This window comes from Polyergus mexicanus, unplaced genomic scaffold (genome assembly GCF_030449975.1).
Source record: "Polyergus mexicanus isolate NDT 795.1 unplaced genomic scaffold, iyPolMexi1.0 SCAF_27, whole genome shotgun sequence".
In the NCBI taxonomy this organism is placed as follows: Eukaryota; Metazoa; Arthropoda; class Insecta; order Hymenoptera; family Formicidae; genus Polyergus; species Polyergus mexicanus.
The window spans coordinates 2,444,323-2,467,243 of record NW_027223347.1 but is presented as its reverse complement, the minus strand read 5'-3'; the positions used below and the strand labels follow the sequence as shown (position 1 = coordinate 2,467,243).

The 22,921-nt window shown below is 38.7% G+C and overlaps 1 protein-coding gene across 3 annotated transcripts in view; it reads left to right on the top strand.

The window, feature by feature from the left end:
* Shg (E-cadherin shotgun) overlaps positions 1-22,921 on the top strand; it is a 134,610-nt gene that overhangs the window by 57,054 nt on the left and 54,635 nt on the right. Inside the window, exon 2 of one of the 3 annotated variants that reach the window (XM_070314380.1) lies at positions 13,949-14,035. The exons of the other annotated variants lie outside the window; for them this stretch is intronic. Within the exon in view, the coding sequence (XP_070170481.1) occupies positions 14,005-14,035 (31 nt within the window). The 5' untranslated portion in view covers positions 13,949-14,004. The remainder of the gene's footprint in view (positions 1-13,948; positions 14,036-22,921) is intronic. 3 annotated transcript variants of the gene reach the window in all.

Here is a 22,921-nt window from a genome sequence, read left to right as displayed (position 1 = left end):
GAAAATTTTTATTTTGTTAGCAATGTGTTTTTTTTTCTTGTCAAATTTGTCAAGTGCTATAATACGCGATTTTTCATAAAAATCAATACTAATCTTAAACTTAAGTAATTTCCAAACCGTTAAAAGAATTGTACTTAGATTTTGCAAATACTCGGAAGAAATAGTAGAACAGTCTACAAAATTTTCATACTTTTATCAATATTTTATATATCTTGATTATTAAGATTGCCGCATAACATTTTGAAAATTGAAGAATCTTAAATATTTGCATGCTACTTTGCGGTAAAATAATATTTCTTGGATGAGATCTTTTTGATGATTTTATCACAAGATAGCTCTAACGAGGGAATCAACCGTATAAAGGGAGCATTTAAGTTTGTTCTTTCGGTGTTTCCGAACTTGAGATGTTTTTTTATCACTCGGGATGAGAATTATTATTGTCTGCGTCGCCGAAATAGCTTGGTTCGACCTCTGTATTCCCGAGTGGATCGAGAAGCGTTAGGTAGGACAGCAAGAGCATCCATTCTTCCCCTTTGCCGCCCGTCGCGATTATACTGTATGCCGGCTCTATCTTTATTAGTACGAAGTACTCCTGCAGGATGCGAAGACGGAAACAACATTATACGGAATGTCCTAGCATCGCATTTAAATATGTATATGTATATATGTATATACAAGATGTTAAGAAATTGGTCTGACAAACATTGCAGGGGGCAAATAGACGACTTCGAAACAAACATTTTTTTTGTTAATAATATTTTTTTCTACCATGTTTTGTTTTAATAATACAGATATAAAATAGGAATTTTGTGATTTCAATCATAAACAAACATACAAGTGGAAAAATTAAATCATATTTTAATCTTGATCCACAAAACGGGACAAATACACGATAGCGATTCACTTTTTTGACGGTAAATGCGCAAAAATTCCTCCGTTAAATTCAATACGAAAAACAATTAGCTGTTCTATAAGCAAGATGCATGCGTCGGTCAATTCTATACGAATGTATCGCTTCATAATGATAAATAAATTGTATGCAACTTGTCAAAGCACGCTGAAAACCTCTGCTCTATTAAAAGTTTCAACATAATATAAGACCAAAACAAAATGTCGTAGAGAAAAATATTATTAAATGTTTATTTCGAAGTTCTCTATTTTTCTTCAAAGTTTGTCGGTCTAATTTTTTAACACCCTATATATATATAAAAAACATTAATTATAACGAACAGAAATTTAGAACTGCGTGTTTTAAGAATATGTAAAATATAAAAATTTCAATGTACACACATACACGCAGAGAAAAAAATATTCTCTTCTCGACATGGCAGCGAATTTAAAGAAATCTATAGTTTGATAATGATTTGAGTATTTCAAACTTCCAAATTTCTAAGAGTTTAAAATTTTTCAAAGTGAGTTTACTGCAGTATCTTCCAATTAAATAAAGTCTCTAAAGACTTTATACGGGCTTTACCTAAATAAGAAAAATCGATTTTGACATAAAGTTAATGCGATAAATAACAGCTGCACTCGAAGAAAGAAGCAAAATTAGCTCTGTCTTGAACAATTTTTTCGTTATACAATACATGCAACTTTAAGATCTATCTCACGTATGTACATGTCTGCGAATTCGAAACATGCGTGTATATATGTGCGCGTAGATCATGGAAGATCGAGTATATACGTAATATCTATGGAGATGTGATTTATGGCACCACGCTTGACTTCTGTAACATGCTTGTGTGCATGCTGCAGCTAATCCGTCTCGCTTCGTCTCTTCCACTTTTCCTTCGAGAAGCAGTTGAATTGTTTCTGACGGCACGAGATGCAAATATTTGTCCCCTGTGCATAATTACTACAATTGTCTTTTCGTCTACATTAATTTCTCTCTCTCTCTCTCCTCTCTATTTTTCTTTTCCACTCGATTTTCCATTAAAATATGATCCATCGCTCGGTGAGCGATATAATTTAACATCCTTATGATATATTACGATTGTAAAACGGTTAAAGTGATTCATTTGGATCTATGAGCGTATAAAGAAATCTGTGAAGAATTATCCCCGATGCACACATTTTTTATCGTCTTCTTTCAACTTTCAGAAAAGCATAGGATAGATACATTAATAAGATTTGCGAGTATTTTTTTTTTTTGTTGTTGATGCTAAAAAAAGTCTTGTAACAATTTCTCAATAATAGCAATAATGGAAAATAAATAATTATTAAAATAATGATAGAAAATTATTTACACGAGCAATTACAGTTTTCATTTTTCATTTGTCGCGTTGACATAAATATAACTACGATAAATCTTAAGAATTTTACTTACTCTTCCGTTTGAAACCCCTTTTGTTTTTCCATATGCTTTGTATGTCACGCATCCGGCTTCTCGTTTAATCTGCGTCCATTTCCCGAAGCACAATCGTCTCGAGATTTTCTTTGAAAACAATGTCGGGATAAGCGCTCTTGTCATACTTACTTCCGAGAAGTTCGATACTAGTAGACGTTCGCGTAAACTTTATCTCGTTACTTGTACAGGATGTTTGAAACTTGTTAGCAATTTTTAACGTAACATTTAGTAGGATAGATATTAGCATGAACATTTTATTATTTATATATATATGTCATTAACGTTGCGAACAAAAGCCAGACGAGCAATTCCGGATGATAAAATACTTCTTTACCATTTTCATCATCGAATGATGGAGTGGTCTGGTTAGTCTCGATCGATGACTGTTTTATATTTTTATTATATCAATCTTTTGATGAAAAAAATTTTCGATATAATCGAATCGATATATTCGAGTATCGTGTTGGATTCGATACTGAAGCACCCTCGTATAGAACCAACGCGCTCTCTTACAAGTCGTGAAATAAATAAAGGTAGGCTAAATTCGGAGCGCCAGACGTTCTTCGTCTTCATGCGGTAAATAATTAGGAACGAGCTTCGTAGAGAAAGGGAGAGAGAGAGAGAGAGAGAGAGAGAGAGTACGGAAGAAGCTTTATCGGAGAAGCTTTAGCCTAGTATATATAACGGTTGCAAATTATCTCTTCGCAGATTCCTCTAAGGGTATTTCGGTTATTAATGACACACGTGCACGCACACGCCCTCGATATTATTAAGCGATAGAATTGAAGCGTAATCAGCGATCCGACAGATGCCATTTGAATTATCGCAGCGACGTCATAATTATTCTCATCCATCGTCGTCGGTATAAAATATTTTCATATCGGGCACGTGTCGCACGCATGCCAGAAAGCCGACGACATTTGCAATGCCGGTACAGTCGGCCGTAAAATCAACATTGACATAAGCTCCGGTACAAAGACCTCGGCATTACGCATCCCGATAGGACGCACATGCGCACAATTTTTCCAGCTGCGTCGACGACGTACCCAGGGGTTGAAAATTGGATTACGGGACTTTTGCGTGTCGCTGCGACTCTAGTTGCGAGAGACACGGATACTACCTCGTTTGCACGTTTGCTCCTATCGCTATTCGCTGATAATGATAGTATCGTAAAGCCGGGGAAGCCAATGGCCACGGTGTTCGCGAAGGGAAACTTTGTTCTACGAATCGCATTTTTCTCGTATTTTCTCATCCGCAAAAATCATGTAATGGAATAATCTACTTACGATTGCTAGAAGAATCGTCCATAGACCCTAAATCTATTGAAGGGTAGCTATCTGCATATATTTGGCGATCGATGAAATGCATGCGATATATTTGAATGACACTGTCACCTTTTTGCATAATATTAGATATTTTACGAGGCTATTCCTTTTTATTAAATTATGATATTTGCGATTGAATATCGTAGGCAGATTACATAATCCGTCGTTTTATAAAATGTCTAGGCATTTCGTAAAGTGCGGCCACATTCTCAAATCATGGTTGAAAATAAAATATTTTACAATCTGGTTAAGAATTTTAGTCTTTTTTATAAAACGCTAACATAGTCAATCAAACGCAACGATTTGTACATCGTTTTAAATCGTTATTGGCCGATTCATTTCAGTCAATTTATGAACGACGCCTTTTTACTGACCTTATTTTATGTTACATTTGATAAAATAGTTATAATAAATGTTTGTTTTAATTTTTTTGTACGCTTATATTTCTTTTTATTATTTGTTTTCAAACATTATTTTCGAGAATTTCATTTATGTTACTTTTATAAAATCTTAATAGTATAATAAATGCAACTTCATAAAATACAATAAGTAATAAATACAATAAATGTTCATATAAGCTTTTTCTCATTTAGAAATATACATAATTACCTATTAATATTATAACGTAATTATCGAATTAATTTTCTATAAGTGGCTGTTCTACAAAGACGTTTATAAAATGACTGAAATGAAGCCAGCCAGAATCTAAAACGATGTACAAATCATTTGACAATGTGACGGATTGCTTGTTAGGATTTTATAAAAGAACTGAAATTCTTAGCCAGATTGTAAAATATTTCATTTTCAATCATGATTTAAGAATGTGAATGCATTTTATAAAATATCTAGACGTTTTATAAAACGACGAATAATCTAGCTACGACATATACACGATATTTTGAAAACGTTAGGTTATTGGCGTTTAGCACCCGGCTCAACGAGATTGACGTTTTATTGATTACGATGGAGCGATTTGAGAAGCTTGTTTAAAAGAATTGGTACTCGGCGCGCGGTTGTTGCCTCGGACAACAGTAATTTGCGGAAGATTGATACGCCCGCTACAAGCATGTACGATGCGCCTGGCGCGAAAATTTCGACGCCGTCATCGAACGATACGCGAACGACAGTATATATAGTCCCTCCCCCGATGAGGCGTGGGGAGGATAACGAAATTCCGAGCGAGAGGAATGGAATAAAAATCTATAATAATTGATAGATATTTTCATAAAACATCAACGAGCGCATATTTTCGCGCGCTAGGCTCCTCCGTCCTTCGAGCGGAATCTCCGATAATATTCGCTCCGATTATTTCGCGAGCAATTTCACCGTTAATTTAATCTTCCGCCATGTCGCCCATCCCAACTGGCTCGCCTTCCACCAGTTGTTCTTTCCGATTCCCGATCCTCCTACACACGGTTTGCCTCCCTCCCCCGGATGTCGCTCTAATATCGCTCGGTAGTTACGACGTTTGAATTGTTTGCGCACTAGGTCGAACTAAATGGGGGACGGAGAGGAGACGCGCGAATGAATCGAGCGAGATGAGGAGAATGGGAGATGTACCGATGGCGAAGACGGGGAAAAGGAGAGAAAAATAAGCCAGTAATAGGGGGATGGAAGTGGCGAGGAGAGCGTTCCGCTGAAACTTTCTACTTCGCCAGATTGAAATTGTTTTTCATCGTCTCCCTTTCCGGCCAGAGTGAATAGGCGCTGGCATGATTGTACGCCGGCGATCGCGAATTGGACTTTCTCTCCTCTCCTCGTCGGCATTTTCTTTCGCTTTCTCGCTTCTCCCTTCCCATCGTCCCTTTACCTCTCGATTCCATTCGTCCCTCTTCAAAATTATCGCCGTTTAAATCATTGACGGTTCGCGCGTTATCGCGTCTGTGAACGGCGCACGTAACTTGAATTACAGACACGTCCACCAATCCCTCAGGTATCGTATCGTTGAAAGAACATTATTTCATTTTCGTAGCTTTCCAAAATTTTCGTTCGTCTCGAGCGAAAATATTCCCCGGAGAATCGGAACGGCGTTATCAACTAGCGAGCAATGAAAAAATATAGTGAATTCACGGACTCGCTTTAAAATTATCGAGGCGTTATATATATACACACCATCGGTAACTCGGCTAGCTGTACGTAGCCATCGTTAGGTGGAAAATATCTTTCCCATGCGGAAACATTCGATCAGCAATCGTACTTACCCAGCGGAGTACTTTAACGCAAATAGTGATCAGCGTCCGCGCTTCGACCGCCGCGGTCGGTTCGTTAAGCGCCGTTTTATTTTCATTTCTCATGAATTGCTCCATGTCCAATATCCAGATTGTCAAGAGAATCGAACCAGCTGTAGGATTCTGCATAATTATATATTTTATTGATAATCATTTTAATTCGCATTTCAATTTCAATTAAATATTAAAGGAAAAAGAGATACCATTTTTATTTTTATTTTTTTTTCTTTTTTTTCCCTCTACCGTATCTGACGTATACCCATCGTTTATGGATGATCTACCTGTTAGATGACTTGTGAAATTTCGCAGAAAGCGTCACGCTACGATTTCTAATTATTTCCAGCAAAGATTGTTACAAGCGAAAGTGTCATCAATTTTGAAGGGATGGCGTCGAGAAATTATCGGACAGAGGAATCGACGAGAGCTAAAAAGCTCTCTTATACCGTGTGTCTTCTCGTCGGTTAGCAGGATCCGCATAATTTTATAAACGAAACGAGCAACGTTCTCATTTGGCGTGCAACTATTTTTACATTAACGTACAAGTCTCCGAAGAGACAAACGATGATCCCGACGTAGGAACGCCGGGTAGGAATTTTACGATCATCATAAACACGCTAAAGTTAGATCGTAAATATAGAGACGCGCGTAAGCTGCGCATTTTTTGCGTTTGACGGCGACGGTACAAGAAAATATACACCGTAACATCAAATATTATATATAGGGGCGAGAGCATCCTTCTTAGCTCTACATCCACGTGTAAATTGGCGCGAATTTGAGAATATATCCCCCCAGCGCGAATTGTACGATCGATATGGCGTTGACATAATCCCAAATGACGTCGATGAGCTTCAATAGATATTACAATGTGCCGATGTATTATTTGTCAATTACGATTAACTAGATTTCGATGCGCAGTTATTTCGATACGATTTATGTAAATTATTGTTTTATTACGACGATTATTGAATCAAAGGGCTTATATTGCTTTTTAATTCTACATTTTCGATTGATTTTTAATTGAATTATAGAGGGATATATTTTCTCTCTCTCTCTCTCTCTCTCTCTTGCGCGCGCGCGCGGAATTCCCATATTATTGTATCAACTGTTATTACCTCTCCCTTTTGCATTTCTATCTTTATTATTCGGCTCGATTACGTTGGAATAACGCACGCGTATAAATTATTCTCCTATTTCGCGGTAAATTATCGATTTTACAAGAATCACACCAACATACATAATTACACGGATCCCAGCATTTTCAATTGTCGATCATATGTGTGTGTCGGTGGCGTAATCGCCATTGATCGAAATACATCGAGGAGGGCGATATGAATGTTAGGAGGGTACGGGTGGGGCGCGGCTCAAAAGTTAAGGGGGCGGAAATAAAAGCACGAAACTACGAGGCGGCGGTGGCGGATCACGCGGACCCGACACCGTTGATCGAAATGAATTTTGTATTACAATATATTGCAGCCTGTGCAACCGTTCCCGCATCAAGATGCGATCACCACGAGCGTGCACGAGCGTAGGCGCAACACTGTTGTTGGAGAAAATATCTCGATTATCGCGATAACGATTTCTGCGTCATCTAGAGCTCGAAATTTTCCACGCTCTCATAATTAATTCATATTATTTTATTAATCTCTTAATAATGGCCGCGACGGTAAATGCGCGAGTTAATTTCGCGAAAATATATAGATTCCAAATCTATGCGCGCGAGCTTTTCAACCATATTTAATACGGTAGAGAGATCTCGGGGTAAACTATCATTTTGATTACATCGCGAGCAAATGCAAAATTTATATCATCCCGAATGTATACATCTCTATGTGAATATTTGAAATGTACATTTTCGAGATAATTAAGTTAAATTTTCCAAGCCCAGTTGGTATACATAGCGACCAATTAAACCGTAGTACGAGAGACATACAATTTATAATTCTACACAGTTTGATTTCACAGTTGAAATGAATATTTTGATCGATGGCGGGAAGAGGGGGTGGAAATATTTCGGGCTATATCTACTTATCGTTGCACATCAGCGCGTACGTATGCTTTTAATGGAGGGTGAAACGTTCGAGATCGATCGATACGCTTGGATGACGATTTTCCAAAAGTCGACGCCTATGTATATCTCTCTCCGGCACACCGACTGGCAATCTATGTATGCATATGCGATAGACACAATATGCACAGGCGTCCGTATCCGAGGAGAGATCGCACATGGATGCGCGCACAGCGTGCAGTCGGCACGTGACCGTGTCGGCCGGTGAAAGCGGGTGACGCGCGGGGAGGAGGTGGGGAGAGGACGAAGCTTCATTTCGACGGGGAAGTTTAGCTCCGTCTCTCGATGGAGAGTTTCGGTGGATGCGACCTCGAATGGAACACACGATGGCAGCCGGAGGATCTCCCTCCCCCTAATCCCGCTCGTGAAAACTAAAGTGGGATCCTGCGGGTTGGTTACGGTCTGTTTTACGATATTAAATCACGCCGGCCTCCTCCCCTCCCTCCCCCCCTCCCCCCTTCTCTCTTCCTACCGTCCGGTAAACTTGTTCGAGAGGGGGTCGTACCCTGCACAAAGTGATACACCCTCCGTCTAGCAAATTGATTCGCCATTTGCATAGCGCTAACCTATTGTGCACCTAGCGCGGTCGTGTCGCACACGCGGGCACACGTGGTCGTACGTCACGTTGAAACGCACGGTCCCGCGCGTATGCGCATCTACTCTCGGAAGCGCTCGTGATAACGCGCTTGGGTGTCGGATAACTTTAATAACTTTAATTCTCCCCTCTGCGAGACAATTGACCGACGATGGGGAGAAAGAGCGTTCCGTTCTCGGTCCTTCTGTCACGATCGAATTAGCGTACAAGTTAAACTGCGAACGTCACATTAGATAAAATCGTAAACGAGAGAGATAGAAAGAGGGAAATATTTTGATGTCGTTTAATCGTTGTTCGATGAAGGAAGCAACGCATTATTCATATCTAAATTCGATACTGCTTTCCGTTTATCACAGATATAAAATAAGCGCAAAATTCTTCAATTCATCGAATATGTATGTTGATATTTACAACAAAATAGCAACTTTTGATGTTTTCTAAGCTATTTTACTGCATAATGACCGGACGTTAAATACCGCTAAATATCGTACAATAGCAACGGAAAGTTTTACGCATTTTGTTCTTTCAACTTTTATTCCTCTACTAAATAAAGTGAGGAAAAACTTGGCCTTAGAGTAGCAAGAGTCACGAATTAACTTTCTCTCTCATATCGTATCATGTAAGTTTCTAAATGTATACTGTGTATATCATGAAGCTACATGCACTCTATTGTACTTTTTGTGTGAAATTATTCGCGCTAAAATATTTCGTACAATGCGTTCAGCGTGTAAAATATTTTGAATAGGAAAATTTATATTATATATCCAGAAAATTAATAAAAAAATTACAAAATTATAGAAATTCATCTGCTCGATAATTGCGAAGAACGTTGTAGAAAATCATAAATATTTTTTGTATCTATTATTATATAATAATTTTACAATTTTTTCATTCTCCCTGAATATATCTCTCTGGATAAAATGAGATTTTTTTTCATGATTTTTCGCGAAAACATTTACCTCTTTGCAGGACGAAACTAAATTATATGTTTAAAATATATTTATGTATTTGTTTACATATTCAATGTCTTAACAAAATATTGAATACACAGTACATACTCTTTATTGTAATTTTTAATGATAAGAAAATGAAAAATTTTATATGCGAGTGAAGAATGCTTATCTTACGAAAGTTATTCAATTTTTTTTCAGTACATTTACAAATGTAACACTTGAAACTTAAGAGGCTCCCTATTTTTCCTTCATATGGAAAGAGAAAAAACATGCGATAAAAAAATTTATATTAGAAAGTTGCATCCAGAAATCTTTAAAATATTTTCCTTATCTGGAATTTTAAACAAAAATACCTGGAAGATCGGGGAATTTTTTTTTTTCCAAGATTTCAGTGGACATCCTGTATTTAATAAGAATGAGGCGACTTTACGGCTTTGTGTCGCGAGACGTGTTAAAAATCATAAGAGGTACATGACGATTGCTCCTTTCGATATATCCCTCCTTCTTCTCCCTTTCTCCTTCAATAATGATGGAATACGCTGCCCTATTATGCTCATGCGTTTCTGTCAGCCACGTGCGTGCTCTACCTTCTTGCATATACAAGATATGAGCGAGGCAAATTGAACATGCGAGCAATATTAGCGACACAGCACACGCCTCCGCCTCGATTCGAAATTGTATACGCGTACGCGACACGAGCCTTTGAGTCGCGGCGCGCTCACGTGCGCGCCTCGTCGCGTCTCTCGAGCAACGTTTGATTTTACTCTCGCATGAGAACGCAATCAATTGATCGTTTTATCGCGCGTTCGCGTATCACGTGCCTTCATCCTATTATCCGGACTTTCGTCTCTAATATTCATCGCGATACACACACTCCCGCGTGATAGATGTGCCGATTGCGCGCGTCGAGGAACAGGATGAGCGAGCGTGTAGCTGCTTTCTTTGTTTGCATCGCGGATGTCGCGATGCACGAACGAGAAGGGGGGATGCGACAAATTTTGCGGTGAAAAACCCTTCCGCGTGGATCTATCTTTCCATCAGGGACCGGAATCATGCGATGGGGGAACTCGCGAAACGTTACCGCTTATCGATTGATCTTTTCGAGTTACGTGCGCATTGTTGCATGTCGCGTCTTCTCGCGTACGCGTCCTCATTCTGTACAGCTGATCGTGTCGCTCGCACCCAAAATACGGTGGTGCCTCCGCCGCGCTGGCCGGAAATGGAATTTCGCCCCGATTTTATGCGGCAATAACGTACACGCATCCCCAATCGAGATTTAATCCGATGCCACAGCATATCCGATCGACATGCGGCAGTTTGTTCTGCGTAGGATGAATCGCGAAATGAAATTATTAAACTTGAGATTGAAAGCACCAAGTGCTTTTTTCGCAGTGCTTATGGCGATTGGCGAGCGAATGCTGTGTTTGAAAAACTGCAAAAGCCATCTGCAACGCGGTTATTGAATTTGGAAAATGTTTCTTCGCGTGGAGATTACGCGAACGATATTTAACGAATTTTTAAAATTTTATTATAAATTTTGTTATATCTCCTGAAAGAGTTTTAATTTTTTTTTACCAGCAAAGATGAGGATTATCGTCGCGTCAAAATAAAGTATAAAATAGAAGGCAGGAAATGAAAGTCGCTATGCTGTATTATTTAGTAAAAGTTGTTTTAATACCGTCACTTGAATTATCTTCTGCGATAAATCGATCTGTCTAAATATTAATGTCTCTTCTTTTTAATCGGGTTTTTTTTTCCACCTTCAAAGGTGAAACTATAAAAATGTCTACGTCTATCTGGATCAACCTAATCTATAATCCATTTGTCATTTCGCGCTCCACTTACATTTACGTTCGTAATTCTCCTTGAATACGCCGAAGAGCGGGATTAAGTGAAGCATGGTTTTGGCACGATGTAACGGCTGACATCTTCCAGAAATAAGATTAACGAATAAAATTCAAATTTAATTTATCCTATTTCTATTCTGTCGCGTGAACGTAGATGACTTATTATCTATTCGTTTCGCGTTTAATAATTCTGTCACTCGTATTTAACTAACGAGTTTGTATTCTCGCTTGTATCTACCGAATTTCAAACATTAAATTAATTACTAGTTAATTAAATTTTCTTATAAAGTTGTGAATATTAATGTGTCATATCTCAGCAACGCGACAAATATGCTTAACCTTTTTATATTTACAATGCAAAAAAAGGATAAAATCTGTCGAATCCGGTGAAGGTATTTTCGATACTTCAACACTTTGATTCTTTGCAAGAAAATTCGACTGGAATCGACCGTGAGATATCGAGTCGCAAACATCGTCGATAGGGTATCAAGCGGCGTCGCGAGCAACATCGGCAAATTCAATCGCTTTTCACGTTACGGTTTTCCGCCGACACAGTTTGGGCACGATAAAGCAATGAAATGCTCTCGGATTAAACGGAACGATGATTCCACTTCTCCGAGTTTGAAACTGATTCGGAACGAGCCCGAAATTGGCGTTAATTTTCTCGCGAGCTGTAAGTTGCAAATCAAGAGAGCGGACTCTATTCTCCCTTCATCCTTTCCCCTTTTCCGCGATTAAATCATAATCCTTTGAGGATGCTTTTTACATCGGGTTCCTCCAGAAATATTATTTCATGAATATTATTGAGTTGAATATCTTATAAAGGGTTTGAAATAATTTCATTGTTTGAAATTTCCTTTCTTTTATTTTGCTTTCTCATAGAGTGGAAGCTTTGTTTTCGCGACAACATCTTTCTTTCCTCTTTTCTATACCATATATACGTTTAGAATAATATGTTTAGAATATACAAAAACGTCGAAAAATCATTTTTTTTTTTAATGTCCCTACATGTGTACGTATGTATGTACGAAATGTACAACCTCAAACTTTCGCAATTTTTAAGATATTAGGCTAAATTTTAAAATGAATAGAGTATCATATTAAAAGATGGTTGGTATTGTATTTGACGAGGATCGGTGAGAGGATTCATTTTTTTATAAAATGTTGAATTTTTTGAGAAATGTCTGTACACGTAACTTTTACAAATTTTCAGATATCTTCTATGAGGAAGACAAAATTGAAAAACTCGCTTGCTTTAAAGAGCTTAAAAGCTTTGTGAGCGAAATAAAATGACGAGGAAGCAATATGCAAGTTTGAACAATTTTCATTTTTTTTTTTTCGTGTATTTTTTTTCCATTTTCTTGTAATTTACTATTATATTTATACACAAAATGTGTGTGCAACAAATTTGATACATATACACACACAACTCGCGATGGGAAATATTGTACATTCATTTTTCAACGATCTTTTCAGCGATGTTTACTATTTGGATTGACAAAAAAATCCCCGCACGTTCTGATATTCTTTTCAAAGCGTATTGGACAAATTTTCCAGATTTTTAACACTATCACTTTCTATTTGTATAATCATCGAACTTTGATAAAAATTCTCCGCAAGCATTGCACATCTTAATAATACGTATTTTAGATAGAATCTCCAATTGTACTCCAATTTTCTTGATCCAATAAACAATTCGCGTCGACGAGATACTACCCCAATCTACGCCGTGTATCGCGTTATAACGAATACGTTAATCGCGTCAGCCCGCGCAAATCCTTTGTATTTCCTCATTCGGTGTGCTGAACGGCAATCCCATTTATCGACAGCCCCTTTTCGTTTTCCTCGCGCGCGAGTCTCTCTTTCGTCCCTTCGCAACTCTCCCCGCGAAATTAAATTCTATTCTTTCACGCTTCCTCTACCGCGTTACGTACGAACTGCTTCGCTCCCCATCGTCCGTTCCCCCTGCCACCCCGCCCCTCCATCCCATTCTCTCCCTATCGTTTCCCCTCCCGAATGAAAAATTGTCGGTACTCCTTCGTTCGCGAAATTTCTAATTGAATTATCTCGTTACGCGTTTATCCCTTTGTCAAATTTCTCGCCCATTGATTCCGATACCGCGTTCGTATAACGTACATGTTGTTTGTGCCGGAAAATTGTACTTCATCGTGTTTGCATCTTTCTTGAAATTACGGTCGATTCAAGGAACTACTTCGCAAATTAAAGTCAACTTGGTGCTTTTACTGCTTCCAGTAACTGTCTATAAATCATAACTTTGAAAAATCGCGTTTTTATCTATTTAAATGCGGAATCGACTGACTTATATAAATCAATATTGATGTTTTCTCATAAGTTGCGGGGGTTCGAAACATTTCTCTAAAAAAAATGCAGAAAAATAAGAGAGATTATTATGAATAATATTTTTTCAAAGAATATTTCTTCTACCTTTCAGATTATATTATTCCGCGTCAATCACAAAGGCTTGTTTTTACAGTCACTAAAGCTTATGTTAAAAATATTTTTTTTTTCTTTTTAATATTTATTTCACGAATTCTCTCTCTCTAATTATTTGCTTCGTTTGCTTTCAGGTGAGTACAAATGATCCATCGGTAGTTTGGACCAATTTATTATTTGCGATGCATTGATGTTGAAAAGATCTATTGGCAGAATACAAGGTAATTCAAAATATACAACAATATGTAGATACTATATTGTATAATTTAATTGCGAAACGGGATATTTTCTTTCTCTTCGCTTTATACTTGATTTTTTTTCCCTTTTCCCGTTTTCTTTTTCTCGTGATCTTCTTTGTTTTCATTAATTCTCATCTGGCAAATATCGCTCTTCGTAACAAGCAATGTAAGAGAAGCTCGTTACAAAACATAGATTATTTTACACGAGCCGTGCTAAATCAGATAATCGCTGCACATACGTATAATTATGCGCGTATATGTGTATTACACGTGCTCATTACGCGCGTTATGAGTCAACTGTAAGTTATTCACGAAGCGAAAAGCGGCCTCGAGGGTATCATTTTGACGTCGATAAACCCTTGCTGTTGCTATGATAATTTACATTTTGCTCGCTATATCCAGATATATGCTTTTGATTGTAAATTATAAAGGCGACTAATTGCTTGGTAAAATAAACCGATTTTATCTTAACAACGAAAACCAATCTAACTCGATTTTTCATTGTAAAATTTCATTTAACGAGCGTAAATTAATTGTCACGATTTATCAAAGCGGGGGCTTTTTTCTTTATGCGTTAAACACGCGCGTAGATAGTGCGGGTGTGTATGCGTGTGTAAAGTGGACGATGAAAGGGTGCGGTAAAACGACAAGCGTAAAAAAACGCAGACTCAACGTAAGAAAGAACTCGTAGGTTTAAACACAGTTAATGGCGTTCCCGAGATAATCTTTTCTCGATCCGCGCGAGTTAATTCTCGCTGAGCGCGGATTTGCAATGTCGGCAAACGGAACTGAATTCTTCAGTCCTTAAACAGCCTCGAATGGTCTTCTAGTCTATGGCGTTTCCTTTCTTCTTTATACGAGACGATTGTCACGCGAGTTATATCCGTGAGAAGGAGCATATCGGAGCTATTTAACGACGCTCTATCCGACCATCATAATAATAAGCGTTCTTTTAATAACGATTGAACGGCGTAAAAATTGCCATTGCCCCTATCGTTATCGATGAAAATTTCCAGAAACTTTGACCTCGACATGAGATCGTTAAAATATATTTTATGCAGCCTAAATGTGGAGAGAAAAGATAACGATTCTTTTTAAATTAATTTTTAAAAAACTTTTTTTCACGAATGGAAGAAATATTATATATATATATTTGATATATTGTCATTGTGACTTTACGGCATTTACACCAAGTTCTTTTTCACGAAAGAAAGTTTCTTAAGAATTGAGAGAATCATTAATTATCTCCCTCTATTTATACTACATAAAATATTTTCCATTTTTCACGATGTCACGTTAAAGTAAAAATGCCGTACATATTTGAGTCGTACTTAAATATTGCATTAAGTATTAATAATTAAAAGTATGTCACTCGATAAAGTTCGCTCTCGATTTGTCCATCGCAAAGATGTGCGATATACATGCACATTTATTTAATTAATATTCACATTTATTTAATTAATTATCTCCACCCCCACCCCCACTCCTCCCTTCCCTCCATTTATACTACATAAAATATTTTCGTTTTTCCACGATCTCACGTTAAAGTAAAAATGCTGTACGTATTTGAGTCGTACTTAGATATCGCATCAGGTATAAGTGATTAAAGGTATGTCACACGGTAAAGTTCTCTCGGATTCGTTCCATCGCAAATGTGCGATATACGATACATATACACGCATATCTACGCATTTCGTTTTTTGAAATTGTCAAATCTTTTAAACGAAGTTTTATGCATGATATTGTCTACGAAAATCGCATCTATATCTCGGAATGGTCCTAAATAAAGTATACGGTAACCGTGCCGACAAATTTACCGCAAAGCTATTGCTTTGTTATTCGATAAATTCTATGAAATGTAAAAATTAACGAGAAAGAGAGAAAGCGACAATTTTCATATTATTAAAAATGGCATGCGATATAAAATTACTTGCTTTGAAAAAGCTATATGTAAATAATACCAAACAAAAATGCAATTGTTTTTGTAGCGGTAACACAAGCAATATGTATATATAATCTTTGTTTATATTCAGTTTATATTAATATCGAGCAAAAGTTTGCTGTTAATTGATTTGTTTAATTAGTTCAGTGCAGTTAATAATTGTCATTTTTTTTTTTTTTTTTTTTTTTTTTCTAAAAGACAAATTTGTCAATAATCGTCACTTTGTCGTATTTGTTTCGCTGACGGATAGTTAATTATATGTTAATTCGAGCCGATTAATTTTCTTTCCGGGATTTATCTTGAACTTTGGATAGGATCTACATCGTGGAAGATCCACTTTGATTTACTCGTCCGAATGACTCTCTTTCGTCTTTGAGGGAAATTTCTTCTACAAGGACTTTGCCTTATTCTAGGTTTCTAGTTTTCGTCGTTCGTACCTCCTCAACGATCTTCTCTTCCAAGTCGGCTTATTGCTCTTACGGTTACAGTCACGGTTCTTAATTCCTCTACACGCGCACAATCTCGAGTATAATGTCCGATCTACCTCTCCTTCCTTTTTTATTACCGTTCTTCTGGGATCGGTTTATAATCAACGTATAAGAATCTCGTGGCTAATACGAACGGCGAATTATGTACAAGTGTTTCGAGTCATCCCGAAAATAATTCTAACATCCTCGTGTCGGGCGAGCTTCGCCTGACTTCATCCAAAGATTGGCGGCCGGTGAGCTCCCACGCAAAGTGGATCGCGAAGCGCTATTATATCGCGTCTGATCCCGATTTAAGCTCGCGGATGTAATCGCGGGAAATGGGCAATGGCGGGAGCTTGATCTGATAATTCGCTTTTACCGAAGAGTCTGGTTCGTGCACGTCGGTCTCGTCTAACGTCGCGCGCTCTCGTACGTACGTGCGGAAGTGCCAAGGCTCCCGCGCGCGAGTGCACGATAATTGCCACGTGGAAACGGGCCGACTCGGCCCCCCCCCCTCCCCTCCCCTTCCCTCCCACGACGTTTATTTAACACGTATATACGAAGCGGCTTTTTCATCTCGCTACCAGCGCCGGTGGTTTACACGAGAGCGCGCGGAAAGTGACTGTTGACGAGAAATTACAACACGCGCGTCGCGAACGGGATGGTGTGTTCCATATTTGCGGAATAAAAAAAAAAAAAAAAAAATGTTCCACTCTCCATTGTGTTGATATAGTTCTTTTAATCGCGCGTCAACTATTGTGCGCGTCTACGATGCTATTGTGTCGTCCTCGAGAGAGGGATGGGATGTGGGAGGCGGGAAGGGGCAGTTGCATGATTTTTCAACGAATGAAATTTGTCGATATTTCGTTCACGTCGTGCGTACACAAACATTCCGCGATAACGTAATGCCATCCTCTTTATATTTGGAGCAGTCTCTTGCTGAATAAAAATTACTGTCCGTCAACATTTCGCCGTTTTTCGCGCGCTTTCGTGAGGGGGGGGGGAGGAAAACGTGAATCGTATTTAACAGTTGTAAGCGCGGAGTGTCTCTGCAAGCGTGTCGTGTGTCTTTTATTCTTTTTCGCAGGATCCGGATTCTCCCGCTCTTTCTACGTCGACAATACGTTTGTTCCCGTCGCGTAAAGTTCAATCGTGAATCCATTATCGTTTTGAATATCCTTCAAACACATTTGACCAACTAGGCACGTAAGCATACCGCGACATTCCCATGCGCCTGCAAATCCATTATTCTTTTCGTAACCCGAGCAGGGTGAGAAGGGGGAAGGAGGTGGGGAAGGGCTTTTCGCAGCAACAGCTGCTTGCTACAAATAACAACGTATTAATTTTACTGCCTCGCGATTTCGCCGACATCCGTAAAGAATGGCGACGAATCTCAGTTTGTTTCCGCAATATCTCGTCGCGCGTGGGCCGCGAGTTAAAAAGAATCGTTGCAAAAATCTCTCCGCAACGAGAGATTCCTTTCCTAGGAGATGACATTTCGTACATTTTTCTCATCGTACATTCGCGCGTCGCGAGTTCCTTCCTTCAAAAAAGCGAGATATATAAGTAAGGAATGCGCCGAATATCGTTGAGCTCGATAAAATGCCCGGTATGTCTAATCTTTTCCTCGACGGATACTTTTAAACGAACGTACCCGCAATTATGTGCACGCGCGGGATGCAAATGTCCCGACCCATGTCCAGCCGCGTGTCGCGCAATCTCGCCCGCTTTTCGCGCGTATACACACGCGCACGCGTTGCTCCGACATTCCTGGATATCACGCTTCCTTTCGTGCCGGGAAAATAAAAGTGACGCGCGCGAGGAGGATAAAATATAGGCGAATACCGCTGTATGTACGCGGAACGTAAAAATAGGGTGTTGTCGCGTCGTGTCGGAAAGGGGCTGAAAGCTCTGACCCGTTAAGCCAGCTACGGGATGGTTATCTGCGTCTTAATGTTGCGCTATTTAAATAATCGGCTAGACAACGATCTATAGCTTGCATTCGGCTGGTTAATGTCAGATTGACCCTTACGGATATTTCTATACAATAGTAGGAAAAATCTATCAAAATTATTTATTTCTTACGTTTACGCTGTTTGAGAAATTAAATAAATAAATCCGGATTATAAAAAGAATTAAAGTATCACAAAATAATATGGTTTTTAACGTCTTTGTAAAAGAAAATAGTTGTAATTAATTTTTTTTTTTTTTTTTTTTTTTTTTTTTCTAATTTATGGCAGAAACTTTTGAATACCTTCTGAAATCAATTGCAAGAAATAGAAAAACGAGTAATTTGTAGGAAGAGAGAGAGAGACAGATAATATTTTTCTACGATTTTTATTAACTTTTAAACGAGTAAGAGGATTTAAATCAAGTTTTGTAGAAATATTTATTAGAGTATTCTTAATATATGCGAAAGTTTTTATTTCGTTGACAATGTCTTTTTCCTTGTCAAATTTATCAATAAGTGCTACAATACGAGATCTTTCAGGTTTTGCACATATATTTGAAAGAAATAGTAGAGCAGTCTATAAAATTTTCAAATTTTTCTGCTTCTGTCAATATTGACATATTGACATATGACACATACATTCTTAACGTCGCGTTAATTGTCATTTCGATGGACGATTCAAGTTTAAAAAAATTTGACGTTTGCGAGAAACCGAATTTATTATTATCAATTTATTATCATAAATATATTTGTTATTATGAATACATTAAAGGAATGGGTACAGATAATAACATGAAGATATCATTCTCTTTTTATTTATGCTTTATAAAGTTATTTCATAACGAAGTTGGATAACGAGTGCAGCCTTTTTTGACAGAGTCGCACGTAAAAACGTGCGCGCAGAGAGACCGTGCTGTATTTTAACAAAGTTATCATAATACGTCTCGTTGAAAGTACTGCGATGTAACGACAAATCTATGGGAAAGTTTATATAGATTTCTCTTTTCTTCCTCTACCATAATATAAAAACAACACTGCAGCAGTTATTCGCGATGAAATTTACATAGGGATTTAAATGTGGGTTGGAGAGCTTTATTTTTAGCGAGTAACACAGCAATTTAAAGTCAGTCCACATGGCATTAGCTATCGATGTAAAATGGAAATGGGGGATCGAATAGAGGAGGGGCCGTGCTGCAATAAACGACGCCGATAAGCGACACGGTTTTCAGGCGCACCGTCGTGTCTCTCCGCTGCTGCCATTACTTATGGCACCGCTTGTTTTAAATTTTCGAGTCTATAGTTATACATACCGAGCGTGGATTGTATTACGTCGAAAGTATATTTATGCCGTAGTACAGAGGGATAACGACTGAATGAATAACCGCGAATACATACATATTTGTGATCCATCTCGAAAAGAATAATCGACTTTCTCGCGGCGTGGGTGACGAGAAAACGAACAGGCGATTCCCTCTTTCTCTTTTCACGTGCAAAGTTGAGAAGTACGTGCCGAGCGAATGAAAAACTATTCAACATCTACGGGATTATTTCATCCTCTTGGAAATGGCATAAAATTATAAAGCGGCAGGAATTAATTCCCTCGGTCAAAGTACGGTCGTTCGTGCGTCGCGCGATTCAACGGGAACGACATTTCCTTTTTTTTTTTTTGCCATGCCGGTTTCAGAAAAATGTAAAAACGGATGCACGAAAGTGGAAATTTGAAGAAAAGATGCCGTCCATCCTTAGACGCCCATCTGACGTAGCGTTTAACGTGGTGGTCTAAAGTTAGAAGGGAGCGTACGTGTAGATCTAAAACGCGCGAGGAAAAATAGAAAAGCTCCTTTGAGAGCCGTGATGAAACCCGGACTACTACGCGAAACCTGCATGTACACAAAGAATCGCGCGTTATCAACCGAAGGTTGTCAAAAAGGTACCCGTTCTACACAATCGGCCTCTCTCGACATGACGTCTCTTTTGCGGCGAAAAATCTCCTTTCTCCCGACCGCGGTCCGTTATCGGTGGCTCGACAACTCATACGCAGTCCTTCGGAGTATCGCTATTTAAACCGGGATGCTCGGATTATCGGGAAAGAGATACGAGAGTTATCTTCCACTCGTGGATACGAAGTTACGTAGAATCGTACAATCGTGGCATGGAAATAGCGAAGTAACCGGGATCGCGATCTTTTTGTTTCGCGTTTATGCGGGCGGGTAGAATAATGAAGCGAGAGTCCGGCTCATGTTTGATTAGTCCGGTGGGAGAAAGAGAGAGAGAGAGATGATAAAAATAGACAAATAAAAATGACACGGCGATATAAAAGCGCAGCGGATAAATTACGGGTGGCAAGAGGCGGTTAAACTTAGACGCGCGTGTAGACATTCCCGACCAGAAATATTACAAGTTCGGTGCTAAATGTTGAAATGGAAAAGTCTGTGTTCCTTTGAGGGAGGTACATCGTGATGAAATTCGACGCGGAAGGCACGAATGCCTTTCATGCAGTCTGTGTCCGTTTGTATATATTCGCCGTCAACTGGGCCGGGTCGAATCGACTCATCATATTCGTCGTTATAAATCCAGCGAATGCGTGTGATTGTGTGCATGCGTGTGACGCGCGCACACGCTGACCGCACGTGCGCACTGACACGCGTACAAATCACCGCACGCATACGAATGCACGCGCGCACCATCGGCACCGCAAAACGTCTGTTGCTCTAGAATTTCTGTAACGGCCGGCAGAGAATATACATACAATCACGCTTGCGATCGTTGCTCGCGAATCGAATAATGCAAGTTATTGCGTTCGTACATGTACCGGAATTTCGTTTCTATATACTTGTTACACGTACAATCGCATCAAATTTACGTATTCTCGTATCAGAGATTTCTATTGTAGCTATCTGTAAAATTTTGTTATTCGGATTTGACGAGCGAATCCCGAGAAATGTTTATTACCGATATAGTCTGTTGATTAATTATAGGGTTGCATAAGATTCAAGACAAGACAATATTCGTAAAAAAATGTTGTATTGATATTGAATATTTTCGGAAATTTTAATTCTTCGTCTTGAGTGAATTTTGATAGCAAAAATCTCGTCTTGTATTGTCTTGTCTTGTCTTGATTTTATTATTAATTTTTAATACCGAACAATTATTTAATATATTAATATTTAACATATATAATCTTTATATTATATAATAATTTAAGATAATTATTTCTATTTATATCATTCGTTTATTTTTTCAAAACTATATTATCCGTTATTTTTTTATAAAAAGACAGTTGTTTTTAGTGATACTTTCCCTCCCCCACGCCCTCCACACACACACACACACACAGAATGCAGATGCGTTTTTAAATTTATATAATATAATGATCTTTCCCTCATCTAATTTACATAGAAAAATACATATTTTAGTTTTTTTTTTTTTTTACCAATAATCTTGACAAGATCGATAATCTTGACAATCTTAATCTTGGTATTGTCTCGATAACTAATTAAAAATCTTGTCTCGATCTTGTCTCGATTTTGTCTTGAATTTCGAGACGAGACAAGACAATATCAAGATCAGTCTTGATACCTTGTGCAATGGAATATTTTCGCGGTGCTATCGCGAAAAGGGTCATAGTACAAGAGCCTTGTACAATCTCGTATATCCTGTTCGTGTATATCCTTTTCCTAGGACTAGGAGGTTACCGCTCCCTTCGCACGTGTGGTGTCGGGAAAGTATAGAGCAGCGTAGCAACGGCGGCCTGTAATTATAAGCGAATTCATTCTCTTCCCCTCTCCCTCTCTCTCTTTGCACAGCCTGGTCGGCGGCCCTGTCATTCGGTTACCTTTTGTACTTTGACCATTAATACCTCCGGTATTAGTATACCTCGGCCCGTCGTCGGTCATCGTTGGACGCTACAGCGCGCGACCATCGACCATCACCGAGGGCCTCTTTTGTGGGTAACGTACAACCCGCGAAATAACACGATACCATCCCGATATCGCGAGGGTAGTGGCGTGACGAGGCGAGGCGAGGCAAGTCCGGGGGATGAAAATTGTGAGATGGGGGGGTGTGTTCGATCGACGTGATGAAACGGTGCGGCGCGGCTCACATTTGAACGCAAAAGAAATCCGCAATGATTACACGTCCATTAATCTGATCGCGTTTTGCGGCTTTTCGGTTTCCCTGCTAAAGCTCTCGTTGGGACAAGGATTGAAATATTTTCTGTTTTTTTCTTCTCTCTCTCTCTCTCTCTCTCTCTCTCTCTCTCTCTTTTCCCCCAACTCGTTTTCGTCGCTGGCGAAATTCTCGTGACGTTATTCGTTTTTTTTTGATCGGTCAATTTTGTCGATTGGTGCGTAAATAATTGTGGATAAATTTTTCGAATTCCCAAGGTAAAAGAGAGAGAGAGAAAGAGAAAGAGAGAGATGCAATTGGTATTTCAAGTTATCGTGAGCGAGTATAATAAAAAAACGATAATAATTCCATTTGGAATTTCCTTTAGTCGCGGGATTGTA